Source organism: Elephantulus edwardii, unplaced genomic scaffold, assembly GCF_000299155.1.
Source record: "Elephantulus edwardii isolate Elephantulus edwardi_28Jun2011 unplaced genomic scaffold, EleEdw1.0 scaffold00455, whole genome shotgun sequence".
Taxonomy (NCBI): Eukaryota; Metazoa; Chordata; class Mammalia; order Macroscelidea; family Macroscelididae; genus Elephantulus; species Elephantulus edwardii.
The window spans coordinates 110,324-124,468 of NW_006400205.1; the positions used below are offsets into that span (position 1 = coordinate 110,324).

The window sequence follows — 14,145 nt, forward strand, 5'->3', positions numbered from 1 at the left end:
TTGGATATTTTTTGGCTTGTTACATGTTTGGCATGAATGGCACACAAGGTGGTGTCTTCGAAAGGCCAACCAGATAGGCCTCACTTGCCTCTTTCAAGATGCCAATTGCTGCTCTCTGAAAGCACAGATCTGTTTTGAAGACCTGGGCAATTTCTCACATCAGACTGGAAGGGATGTTTTGCAATCATGAGCTCAGTGGACTTCTGATAATTTCATGGAGTGCCACAATACCAGGTCTGTAACAAGGCTGTTTCTTCACCCCTCCAGTAGAGGGTGCACTTCTGAGAGCAGCTTTTGTCACCAGCTTCTTTCTGTGAGATTTCCCACTGGTTGATTTGCTGACAATAGGCTTTCTAGGAGCCATGGTGTAAAACCCTCTTCACTTGACCATCCCTTCACCTGCAGGAGATCAGTCCCACCTGCTTCTTAGAGTGATGGCAGGGTGGCAGCTGTAAACACAGATGGCTGACCAAGTCTGCTCTTTTATAAAATATTAATTTTGTTCTGCTTTTGACATCTATTCTAATGTCTTCTATTGTGATCCTGGACAGCATGGACCATAGTAGTTGGACATCATTTAGTTCTTCTGGACCAATTTCTTCCTGAGTCTTTGGTTTTCTGCATCCTCCTTTGATCCAGACAGGAAGCTTCTTAGATTACTACTTTTCAGATCTGAGACATTACTTACGAGATTAGGATGTAGAACCTTATCTTTATGAGCTGTGTCTACCAGTTGAATGAGATGTTCCCTGAGACTGTGGTCCTTAGCCTCTAAGCCCAAAAGTTCCTTTCCAATGTCAAAGTAGTTTCTCGTGTGCTCCCAATGTACTCTGCTATATACACTCAGCATTTACACAGATGTTTATAGAAGTGTCCACCCCGTATCTGTGTGCATATGCCGGTGTACTTCCTAATGACCATCCTCATCAATTTAGCATACATACTTATCTATGTATCTGCTCACCAATTATTGTTTGTCATTATTGCTGTGGCAGGATTGATATGCTATAGCCTTTTAATTGTTGTTGTGTTGGAACTGACCCATAGCTGACCCTCTAACAGGTTTTCATAGATTCTTTTTATTCTGCATACCTCTCATTGTCTTTCCTCTACCTTGTTCATGTTATGACATTACGTTGACTTTCTCCATAATTTCCATGACATTTCTCCTTATGATTCTCTGCCCACCTCCATCCTTAGTAACCATCAAAGAATTTCTTTTTTCATGTAAACCTATTCTTGACTTTTTATAATAGTGGCCTCATAAATATTTATTCTTTTGTGATTGACTTACTGTCCTAAGTTTAATATCCTTCAGATGATTCAAGGTTTTATCATTATTATTTATCATTGTATAATATTCCACTGTATGTATATACCATAGCTGTTTAGCCAGTCATCTGTCGATAGACATCAAGGTTGTTATCTATAATATTTTATATTTCTGGACTATCAACTCATAGCTGACCGTTCAGCAGGTTTTCAGAGGCAGTAAATCACACAAGAGAAGATTACCTATTTTTCCTCTTGTGGAGTAACTAACTGGTGGCTTCAAATATGTGCCTTTGTGTTGGAATGCAGCTCCTTGTAGTTATATACCGTTATTTACATAATTAGTCTCCTTTTCCTAGGAATAGAAATTATTTTATGTATATTAACACACAATCATTTCTCTGCTTATACTTATTCCTTTACAGAAAAGTTTTAGAATAGGGATAGACAAGAGAATATCCATTTTTAAGAACTTTGTATATATTGTCTAATTTTGACAATAATTTTTCTAAAACAAACTTATGGTAAATACACCAGCAATTTTTAGTACCTTTCCACAGGGAATATCCATTAAGTTCAGTGCCACACACTAGTTCTCCAAAGCTCAAGGTGTGAGCGCCCTCCTCTGGTGAGAGAACGCTGGTTCGTCTTAGCATTCATATGGTTCTGAAGCTCTAAGGGAGCTCTGGTAACCTGGGCCTTAGGAGCTTGTGCTACTAACCCAAATATGACTCTTCTCTGCTGGTTTAAATCCACCAGTAGCTACTAGGGAGATAAATGGGCAATCTCTTTCCATTTGATTTAAGGCCTCAGAAAATCAGATCTATATCAGTTCTGACTTGAGAGCAAAGAGTTTCAGTTTAGGACTAAAGTTCTGGTTTTACTGTTTCTCGTTTCAGGCATTTAAAACAAGAATCAGCAGCATCCCTACAATTAAGAAGTTCCTGCAGCCTGGGAGTCAGAGGAAGCCGCCCCCTGATCAGCACTATGTTGACGTTGTCAAGCACATCTTGCAGTGGTGAAGGCCAGCAGATCTTAGGATGGCAAGAACCATCTCCCAGTTGCCTTGATGTATGCTGACTGTAGTGAATAATGGAAGCAAACATTAGATTATAAAATGAAAACACTTGAAAATAAAAGCAGATTGTCATCATCAGCCACTCAACTAATATCAAACCCATTGGAATAGTGTCAACTCCTACTTTTAGTGACTCATTAGGACACAGTAGTTTCCCCAGGCTGTAAATCATTATGGAAACAGATTGTCCTATCTTTATCCCAAGAAGCAGCTGATGGGCTTGAACCACTGAGTTCTTAACCATTGTACCACCAGGGCTGCTTCCATCAGCCCCAAACACTTATTAAATAGTCTATAAAATTATTCTTGATGTGTGAGGTTTTTCTTGGGTTTTTTTTTTTTTAGTTTGTCACTTTTGAATGATTGCCACTTTAAAAAAAAGTTATTATTATTTTGTGTGTACCATCCAATCAGATCTGACTGCACAGGAGGAGATTGTCCCTCCTCCTTCAACAGAGCATCTGGGGGATTTGAACCACTCCTCTGGGATTGCAGTGCAGCTTCTTGTCACTAGGCCACCAGAGCTTGCCTGATAGCCATAACTTTTATGGAATGGATGAAGAGGCTGTCAATCAGCTGGGAGGAGATTGCTTCTCTTTCTTCTGAGGACCAGCTGGAGGCTGTAAACCAGATAACTAGGAGCTCTGGTGGCCCAGTGCCAAAAAGCTTTACTACAGTCCCAAAGGCACACGATTTGAATTCATCAGCTGCTCCAGGGGAGAAGGATGGGCAATCTCCTCCCGTGAGGTTAAATGTCTCTGAAAACCCACCACAGGGTCAACTATGGGTCAGTTCTGACTCAATAGTACACAACAACATATTTAAGGCAGTGACCTATATTGGACACTATTCTTACTCTTTGCCTCAAGTTGGAAGCATCTCAGGGGTGGAAGGAAGTGGCCAGAGATTTGAGGGGCAGGGTATCGCCAATATTCAATCTGAAGTTGAGTACTTGTGAAAGAAAAAAAGTGGCAAGCTATAAAGAGCAAATAAGGCTTGAATGATACCTGGGAAGTTTGATAGTCAAATAGGGAATGTCCAGGGTATATAATCTTGAAAATTTAAACAAATTTGGATACTTAGATGATGCCCTTCTATTTAATCTGACCATCTTGAAGTTTGGTTTTGCTTTGGTGAAATAATTCCAAGTAATCCCTAGATTATGAGAGATATAACCAATGAATATTTTCATATATATAGACAAAATGTTCTCCAGTTTTAGTATTTCTCTTAGAATATTTTTATATGTTTTCTTTGTTGTTGTTTTGCTATGTACTGTTGAGTCAGAACTGACACATAGCTGACACTATGGCTGGTTTTCAGAGACAGTTCATTGCACAAGAGGAGATTGCCTATATCCTGAGTGATGTAGTTTAGAGCTGACCCCCACATTGAGGGTCAGTATGATGGGAGACACAGTGAGCGGCTTGGTTGTGGTGTGCTATCCAGGGTGATCTAGGGTGAGGGTTCTGGTGATCTCTGGTTTAAAGAAAGGTTCTTAGCAGTGGCTTGGGATACACTCTTTGGCTAGCTCTAAACTTTTCCTGGGGATGTCAAATGAAACAATCATATCCATTGAGTCCCTTCCAACTCATAATGACCCTTATATTATTTAGTCGAACTGCTTTGTAGGGTTTTCTGGGTTATAATTTATATGGAAGCATGTTGCCAGGCCTTTCTTCTGCTGCCAAACTCTAGTTTATTAATTTCTGAGTTTGTATCTTTTTCCATGCACCTACTTAGGAAATGACTTAATAACACAAACTTGATAGCTTTCCTTAGGAGCATCACAGGGCCTGGCCCCTAGATGAGACCCTGCCCCCTCTTCTTCCTCTCCTTAACATTCGCTTTACTTCATCTTTCCATGACTCACTGATTAACACTTAGGTTAACCTGGACTATTCAGCATCCCCTTCAATCTACGTGGGCTCTGAGCTATTACTTTTTTTTTAAAAAAAACTTTTGATCAAAGTCTTTCAGTTGGGTAACAGGGCCTAGAACTTGGGGTTTTATTAGCAGATTTCCTGGCAAAGACATTGAAGAAAATTCAGTAACATTCAAATATTGTATAATGTTTAATAAGATCCACATAATATATACTAATGAGTAACATTGAAATATTGTATAATTCCTGCATCTAAGTTGTAAAAAAATTAGTTGTAGGTGAGCTATTATTGCTCTTAGTGTGACCAAGTCCTCACCTGAAGGTGACCAGTTCATCACCTCATCTCGTCACCTACCCTGAGAAAGTCATTACCAACTGCTAGATGATGAAAAAGATGCAGGAAAGGACTCTCAGAGGCAACCCTGGGTCTCCCCATGTGGGATTGCCGTCTCCTTTAAACTGTGTCAAATCCAAGGGTCTGCTCTTAGTAGAAACAAAGTGGAAGAGGAAAAAGTGGTGTTTTTTTAATGTTTCACATCTGTGTTTTCAAACCTAAAGTCTAAAGCTTATGTTTTGCAGAAAGCAGCAGCCTATAGTTAAAGCATGGCTGCATTTTGAGCCTTGCTATAAGTCCAGATGCCATTTTAAATCTTTTGTGTCTTTTCTGAAAGAGCTCTAGTGACACATTGGTCATATATTGGGCCCACATTTGAACAGTTTAAATCTATCAATCTCTCCATGGGAGAAAAATGAACAGTCATAAAAATTTGTTGCTGTTATGTTTCTGTTCTGTTACTGTTGTAGCTGATCATCCAATGGTTTTTAGAGGCTTGAATTGCCTGGGAGTAGCAGGTAGGTCCCACCTTTGGGGTGGGAATGCAATTCCTTACCCAGGAGGCCACCATCAGCACTAGAAACCCAATGGAGGGTGTCTATTGTGTCAGAACTGACTCTGCAGCACTGGGTTTAAGTTTTGTTTTAAACTTTCTCCGAGCTTTCAAGTAGTGGCCACATTGTCAGAATTATCCAAGAAAATACCTTTCTTTAGGAGGATAAAAGTTAACAAATATTCACATAAAACACTATAGAACCTACCTTCATATAGCCTTCTTAGAACAAAAACAATAAATACAGAGACTATTCTATTAACATAAAGGCCATTCCTCTCTTTTTTTTTTTAAAGTGTCCATAAATCATAGTAAATTAAAGGGGAGAAATACTTTTTCAGGAGAACAATTTCAGGTAGGCAATTGTAGGGAAGAAAACAATCATGCAAGCTAATGCCTGATGATTCTTCCACAGTCTCTGCAGTAAAAAATCATTGCCTTGGTTGCTAAAAAACTCCTCACCAATACATATTGTATAGCTACCTCAACTACTGTTAGATGTTGCCTTTAAACCTGGGCAGAAGTTTAGTCCCCAGAGTTCACTATGCTGTAAACCCCCACAGAAGTATTGAGGAACACTGAGGGATTGAAGCTGTGAGAGCCAGGGCACAACAGTGGTAAGATTTACCAATAGACCTGGGGACATCAACACGAACACGAAACAGATGGTCATGAGCAGAGTTGCTACAGATACCACACTCTGACCTGCCGCTATGGCTAAACCCATGGAACTGGCTGAATTAGCCACTATTATAAGGGAAAACATCATGATGGAGCCTCTGCTGTTGGTTTCAGTCTTAACATGAGGCATATCAAGCCCTCGGTCCACCCTTGACCTGCGCTGAACTCCAACATCACTAGGAGGGCAACATCGCATAGGGTTTATTTGGGGGAAAAGGGAGAACGGAGCTGGGGGTTGGGGGGTGAGACAAGGGATCAGAGGGAACGCTGACAGGGTGGGGAGGGGGAACCGAGGGGGCAGGTGGGACCAATACTCAATCTGTTAACTTTACAAGTAGGTAGCTACGGACCACCTTCTGCTCATTTGGGTAAAATGCTTGTCTGCTAGTTACTGTTCTAAAGCTGTGCATGGTAAGCGAGACAGACTAGGAAGGATTTACCATCTACTCCCGAAATAGCAAGCCTTTGAAAACTCTATGTACACTAGTCCACACTCAGACTAGACTAGCAAAGATGGCATCAGAGGCTGAGCCCTCCAACTGGGAAACTCGAAGGAGGAGGAACAGATGCAAGCAGACGCTAGTGACAGGAACGTGGAATGTGAGAAGCATTAATGTAGGAAATTTGGACATTGTTAAGGAAGAAATGGAAAGCCTAAATACTGCTACATGTGGCACTGGCGAGTTGAGCTGGATTGGCACGGGACATTTTGAATCAGACAATCAATCATATTCACTACTACGCTGGAGATGAAAAAGGTGAGAAAAAAATGGGGTCGCATTCATAGTTAAAAAGATAATTTCTAGATCCATACTGAAATACCATAAGTGACAGGATAATATCCACACACATACAAGGAAGACCTGTTAATACCACCATCATTCAAATATATGCTCCTGTAAACAGAGCCAAAGAGGAGAAAATAGATGATTTCTACCAACTTTTGCCATCATATTGAACATGCAACCAGGATGCATTAATAATGAATGACTGGAATGCAAAAGTTGGGAAAAGGAAAGAGGGACCAGTAGTTGGAAAACATGGACTTGGTGACAGAAAGGAGGCTGGAGAAAGAATGATATAATTTTTTCACAATCAGTGATTTATCCATTGCAAGTACTTTTTATAAGAAACACAAACACAAATAACATCTATATACATGGATTTCACCTATCATGACTATCATGGATAGTCAACAAATAAATCAGATTGATTAAATCGGTGGGAAGAATCATTGGAGTAACTTGATATCTGCTAGGCCAGGTGCAGACAGTGAAATAGAGCATCAACTACTCAGATGCAAATTCAAACTGAAGCTAAAGAAAAGTAAGACAAATCCACAAGAACCAAAATTTGACCTTGAATCTGTCCCCCTGAATTTAAAAACCATCTCAGGAACAGTTTGAGGCCTTGAGCATGAATGAATGAAGACGAGATGAGCTGTGGGAAGATATCAAGAATATCATCCAGGAAGAATGCAAAGACATTTGTAATGTAATTACAAAGACAGAAGAGGAAGAAAAGTCAGAGAAGGATATCAGAAGAGATTCAGATTAGAACGCTGAGAAGCCAAAGCAAAGGGAAGAAATCAAGATATTAAGGAGCAGAAAAGATTTCAAAAGGCACCATGGGAAGACAAAGCAAAATGTTAAATGAAATGTGCAAAGAGCTGAAATTGGAAACTCAAAAGGGATGAAATAGATCAGCATTTCTTAAGTTGAAGGAACTGAAGAACAGATTCAAGCTTCAAGTTGCAATACTTAAGGATGCTGTTGGTAGAATGTTGAATGACCCAGAAAGTATCAAAAGAAGATGAAAAGAGTACACAGAGTTACTATATAAAAAAGAATTGGATGACACAGAAGAATTTTATGAAACCACAGATGATTAAAAGCTGATAGATGAAGGGGGAAGTCCAAGCTGCTCTGAAGGAATTGGCAAAAACCAAGGCCTCAGGAGTTGATGGCATATCAATTGACATATTTCAACAAACAGACTCTGCCCTGGATGTGCTTAGCAAATTGTGCCAAGAAATCTGGAGGACCACCACCTGGCCAACTGACTGAAAGAGATTCATATTTGTTCCCATTCCAAAAAAATGTGACCTGACAGAGTATGAAAATTACTTAATAGTATCATTAATAGCTCTGGTGGCCTAATGGCAAGAAGCTATACTGCAATCCCAAAGGTGTGTGGTTCGAGGCCACCAGCTTCTCCACGGGAGGATGGGCAATCTCCTCCTGTGCGATTACCTGCCTGTGAAAACCTGCTGGAGGGTCAGCTATGGGTCGATTTTGACTTGATGATACATAACAATAGTAAAACCTACAGATCATTAATATCACATGCAAGCAAGAGTCTGCTGAAAATTATAAAAATTTAAAAAAATGACTGAAACAGCACAACAGAGAACTGCAAGGTGTGCAGACTGGGTTTGGAAAAGACCATGGCACTAGGAATATGATAGCGAATGTTAGATGAATGTTGGCTGAAAGTAGGGAGTATCAGAGAAATCTATCTTTTTTTCATTGATTATGCAAAGGTGCTTGACTGTGTGGATCACAACAAACTGTGGCTAAATCTGCAAAGACTGGGAATCCCAGAACACATGATTGTGCTTATGTGAAACCTGTACTTGGACCAGGAGGTAGTCGTCAGAACAGAGCAAGGAAACACTGCATGGTTCAAAATTCGGAAAGTTGTACACCAGAGATGTGTCCTATCTCCTATCTTTTCAATCTATATGTGAAATAGATCATCTGTGAGGCTGGACTCTATGAGGAAGAACGTGGCATGAGACTGAAGGAAGAGTCATCAACAACCTGTGTTATGCAGATGCTATAACCATGCTTGCTGAAACTGCGGAGGACCTGAAGCGCTTGCTGCAGAAAGTCAGGGACTGCAGCCTTTAATATGGATTGAAGCTCAACATCAAGAAAACAAAGATTCTTACCACTGGGTCAATTGGCAGCACCATGATGGATGGAGAAGAGATTGAGATTGTTACCAGCTTCAGTTTGCTTGGCTCCACGATCAACACTCTTCGCACCAGCAGTCAGGAAATAAAAAAGATGAGTAGCACTGGGAAAATATGTTGTCAGGAACCTCTCCATCATACTGAAGAACAATGATATAAGTCTAGAGACTACGGTGTGCCTAATCTAGGCCATAGTCTTTGCAATTACTCGCTATGCATCCGAAAGCTAGACAATGACAGAAAGAGAATTGATACCTTTGGGGTGTGGTGCTGGAAAAGAGTATTGAGTATACCATGGACTGCTAGGAGAACAAACAGCTTTGTTTTGGAGAGTGTGAAACCAGTTGCTCCTTGGAGGTAAAGATTTTGAAGTTTCATCTGACATACTTTGGGCACGTTATAAGGAGGGACTAGTCTTTGGAGAGGAACATCTTGCTTGGAAGGGTGGAGGAACAGCGCAAGAGGGGTGATGGGGTTAGGTATGTCAGAAACAATGAATGAGGTTGGCTCAAGATAGAGCAGGATTCTGAGCTGTTGTACATAGGATCACTGTGAGTCAGTAAGAGACTCAGCAGCACATAACAACAACAATCAGTAATAGCACATTCAAGCAAAATCCTGCCGAAGATTGTCCAAAAATGACTGGAACAGTACATTGACAGAGAACTATCAGAAATACAAGCTGGGTTTAGCAGAGGCGTGACGCTAGAGATATCATGGCCAACGTTTGATGGATCTTGGCTGAGAGTAGAGAATAGCAGAAGAATGTCTGTGTATCATTTACTAAGTAAAGGTATTTGACTGTGTGGATCACAAGTTGTGGTCAATTTTGAGAAGAATGGGATTTTTAGAGCACCTGATTATGCTCATGTGAAACCTAAACTTGGACCAAAAAAGTTGTTGTCAGAACAGAGCAAAGATGTTGTTATTAGGTGCCATTGAGTATGATTCATAGCGATCCTAAGAACAACAGACCTGAACCCTGTCCTAGCCTGTGCTGTCTTCATACTTTCTGACACCCTAGAGCCTATTGCAGCACTCACCATGTCAGTCCACCTGGTCGAGGGTCTTCCTCTCCTTTTCTGACCCTCCACTCTTCTAAGCATCATGTCTTCTCCAAGGAATAACACTTCCTAGCAACATATCCAAAGTATGTGAGGTTAAGCCTCATCATTCTTGCCTCCAAAGAGTATTCCAGCTGCACCATCTCCAAGACATATTTGGTTTTTCTTTTTTGCAGTCCATGGGATGTTCAGTGCTTTTCTTCAACACCACAGCTCAAAGACATCAATAATTTTTCTGTCATTCATTGTCCGGCTCTCAGATGCAGAGCAAGTGATCAGAAAGACCATGGCCTGAATCAGACACACCTTAGTCCTCAAACTGACATCATTACTCCTCAACAATTTGGGGAGCTACCTAACTGCAGACTTTTCTAGTGCAATGTGTCTCCTTATTTCCTGACTTGGTACCAAGAGTCTTAATTGTGGATCTAAGAGGAAATACTGTATGGTTCAAAACTGGGAAAGGAGCATGTCAGGAGTGTGTCTTGTCTCCATACCTTTTCAATCTGTAAGTGGAATAAATTATTCAAGAGCCTGGCCTTTATAAGGAGAAATCTGGCATTAGAATTTGAGGACGACTCATCAACACTCTTGATATGCAGATGATACAACCTTACTTGCCAAAACTGAGGAGAACCTGAAGTGAAGCATTTGCTGCAGAAGGTCAAGGACTGCAGCCTTCAATATGAATTGAAGCTCAACATCAACACAGATTCTCACCACTAGGCCAATTGGAGAATGAGATTGTTAACAATTGCAGCTTGCTCAGTTCCACAATCCACACTCAGCACCAGCAGTTAGGAAATAAAAAACCTAATTGCATCAGAATCATCTGCTGTTGGGGACCTCACCAGAGTGCTAAAGAGCAATGAAGTCAATCTGGAGACTAAGGTGCACCTGACCCAGGCCATGGTCTTTGTATACATTAGAGAGCTGGAAAATGACTAAAGCTAACAGAAGAAGAATCAATGCCTTTGAGTTGTGGTCCTGGGAAAGGTTGTTGAACATTCCATGGACTCCAAAGAAAGCAAGCAGGTTTGCCCTAGGAAGGGTGAAACCAAGTTGCTCCATGGAGGCAAGGATTTTGAAGCTCCATCTCACATACTTTAGGCATTTCAGGAGGGACCAGTTCTTGGATAAGGACATCATGCTTATAAGGGTGGAGGGTCAGTGCAGAAGAAGAAGATCCCAGATGAGATGGATTGACATGGTAACTGGGGTAATGAGGGGTGTCAGAGACAGTGAGACTGACTCAAAATAGGACAGCGTTCAGAGCTATTGTGCATTGGGTATTAATGAGTTCCAAGTGACTCGATGGCACATAACAACATCCTCATAGCTAGTAAATTGGATGACAGCTTTAAAAAAAAATGACTCTATAGTATCCGCTGACATATTGATGTATAAAGCACTTTTTCTCAACCACGAAGAGCTCCACAGCTGACATACTGCTGAAGCACTGGTTTGTCATCAAGGAGAATACTCTGGCCATATTCTGAATTCCAGTTTGATCATTTTTCTATCCACGGAAAATGACACATACAATCAGTCCTAGGAGGAGCGTAACAGTTAATTGAGTTACATAGGTTTGGGGGTTTCCCAGTTGTTTTTGAATAAATGCTTGCTTGTCCATCTGAGCTGATGACAGAAGGAGGTGGTGTAGGTGTTATCTTTGAAAGCTCACATCTTCTTTTCCTGAACCCCAGGGAGTTTATCCAACTCTCATCTTGTTTCTCTGAAGAAATTGGAATTGGCATAAAAGTCAATGACTCTGAGAAGACTGGGAATCCCAGAACACTTGATCGTGCTCATGTGAAACCTATACTTGGACCAGGAGGCAGTTGTCAGAACAGAGAAAGGAAACACTGCATGGTTCAAAATTGGGAAGAGTATACGCCAGGGATGTGTCCTATCTCCATACCTTTTCAACCAATATCTAGAACAGATCATCCGAGACGCTGGGCTGTATAAGTGTGGCATCAAGATTGGGGGAAGATTCATCAACAATCTGCGTTATGCAGATGACACAATGCTGCTTGCTGAAACTGAAGAGGACCTGAAGCGCTTGCTGCAGAAGGTCAAGGACTGCAGCCTTCAATATGGATTGAGGCTCAATATCAAGAAGACAAAGATTCTCACCACTGGACCAACTGGCAGCATCAGGATGGATGGTGAAGAGATTGAAATTGTTCACAGCTTTAGTTTGCTTGGCTCCACTCTTGGCACCAGAAGCCAGGAAATTAAAAGACATTGTGATGGGAAAGTCTGCTGTTAGGGACCTCACCAAGGTACTGAAGAGCAATTATGTCACTCTGGAGATTAAGGTGTGCCTGATACAGGCCATTGTCTTTGCAATCACTTGCTGTGCTTCAGAAAGCTGGACAATGACTAGGGAGGATAGGAGAACTGATGCCTTTGAGCTGTGAGGTTGGAGAAGAGTATTGAATGTACCATGAACTGCTAAGAAAACGAACAGATTTATCCTTGTTGTTGTTGTTGTTAGGTGCTTCTGACTCATAAAGACCCTATCCTGGATAGGGTTAAACCAGGCTGCTCCTTGGAGGCAAGGATTCTGAAGCTTTGTCTGACATACTTTGGACATGTTGCAAGGAGGGACCAGTCCTTGGAGAAGGATGTCATGCTTGGGAGGGTGGAGGGACAGTGCAGGAGAGGAACACCCTGTATGAGGTGGCTTGATATAGTGACTAGGGTAATTGGGGTAGGTGTGTCAGAGACAATGAGATTGGCACAGGATAGAGCAGGGTTAAGGGCTGTTGTACATACGGTTTCTATGAGTCTTAAGCCACTTGATGGCACATAACTACAAGAACAACATTTTGTTTTGTTTAAATGTGTTTTTTTAAAATTAATTAATACTGATTTCTTTACAAAGATTGAATACATTTTTTCAATTACCATCTTTTCTTTCTGGGGAAACTCCTCAATTCCCATGGCTCCCCTGTCATCTTTCTCTCTGTTTAGAAATACCGCAGGGGAGTCTCCATGAATGACGTTCAGGAAGAAGTCTGCAGGGTTATCATAAGGCTCACAATCATAACTAGTTGATACTAAGTAGCCCAAGGCCTCCTGGGCAGATCCTGGGAACACCAGTCTTCCTGCAGCCAATAAGGTAAGGCTAACAGGGGGAATAGGGTTAACTGCAGAATAGAACATCTTCGTAGTCTCATGCCTGTAGGTGGGCACCTGCATTCAAGTGACAAGGAAGTCAGTTTGTATAAAGACCCGTAAGAAATAGAAGTGCACGAATAAGCAGTTACTAATTTTGGCTACCAAGCCAAAGGTGGTATAGTCCTGGTGTGTCTACTTGCCATACAGAGGTAACTTGCGGTTGCTGTGAAGCTGAACACTGTGACACTGATGTGTCAAATAAGATAACGGTTACCTATGGTGGACAGTGTTTGGTGGCACTCGCTGATTAGAGCAAGCTTGGAAGCAGGAGTGGTGTCCAATTCCGTAAATAGCTTGCCTCCGGAAACCCAATGAACCTGGAGAAAGGATGAAAGTCACACGAGTGTTGAGGACTTCCGTTCATAGGGTCGCTATGAGTCGCCTGTGACTCGACGGCACTTAACAACAACAATGGCATATTGAGGCTGATGAATGGATAAGATGATAGTGCATCCCTGTCCTGTTAGACAGCCTCTTTAGGAGGACAGCGTTTGCTGTGCTTGCATCTAAGCCAGTTGTGGGTTCATCTAGGAACAAGATGGATGAGTCAGTAATGAGTTCCATTCCAATACTAGTCATTTTTATTTCTCCCCAGACATACCACCCATGAACTGTGTGCAAATTTGGAATCTGAAACTTTGTTCAAGCCCAATTCTTGAAGGATCCTGTCAATCTGTTCATTTTCCACCCCATCATTTCTTATGGTTGTCAGAAGCGGAACCACTGCTGAGAATTGCAAATTTTCTCTCCCTGTCAAGAGTTCCCGTCACATCATCTTGTACCACATAACCAGAAGTGTGTTGGAAATTAGCAGGCCAAGGTGCTCCATTTTTCAAAACATGTCCAGACAATCTCCGTGGATCTTTCCTTGCAGTTAAGATGTCTAACAGTGAAGATTTCCCTCAACCTATTGGGACTAGAAAGGCATTGAGACCAGGTGTATCATGAGCCTATGGATTGTTGATGTTGTTATGTGCCATCGAATCTCCTGTGACCCATAGCAACCCTCTGTACAGCAGCTCTGAACCCTGCTCTGTTCTGAGCCAGTCTCACTAATTCTGACACATCAACCCCCATTGCTCCAGTCACTGTATCAATCCATCTCATTCAGG

The 14,145-nt window shown here is 41.5% G+C and overlaps 1 protein-coding gene and 1 pseudogene across 1 annotated transcript in view; one reads left to right on the forward strand and one right to left on the reverse strand.

Annotated features, from left to right (window-relative positions):
- The window catches only part of LOC102847465 (glutathione S-transferase alpha-4-like), a 37,915-nt gene extending 35,621 nt beyond the window's left edge, over positions 1-2,294 (forward strand). The window contains exon 6 of the mRNA XM_006902811.1: positions 2,172-2,294. Coding sequence (XP_006902873.1) covers positions 2,172-2,294 — 123 coding nt within the window. The remainder of the gene's footprint in view (positions 1-2,171) is intronic.
- Positions 2,295-5,459: 3,165 nt separating this feature from the next.
- On the reverse strand, positions 5,460-13,018 carry LOC102852781 (annotated as a pseudogene).
- Positions 13,019-14,145: the final 1,127 nt, after the last annotated feature.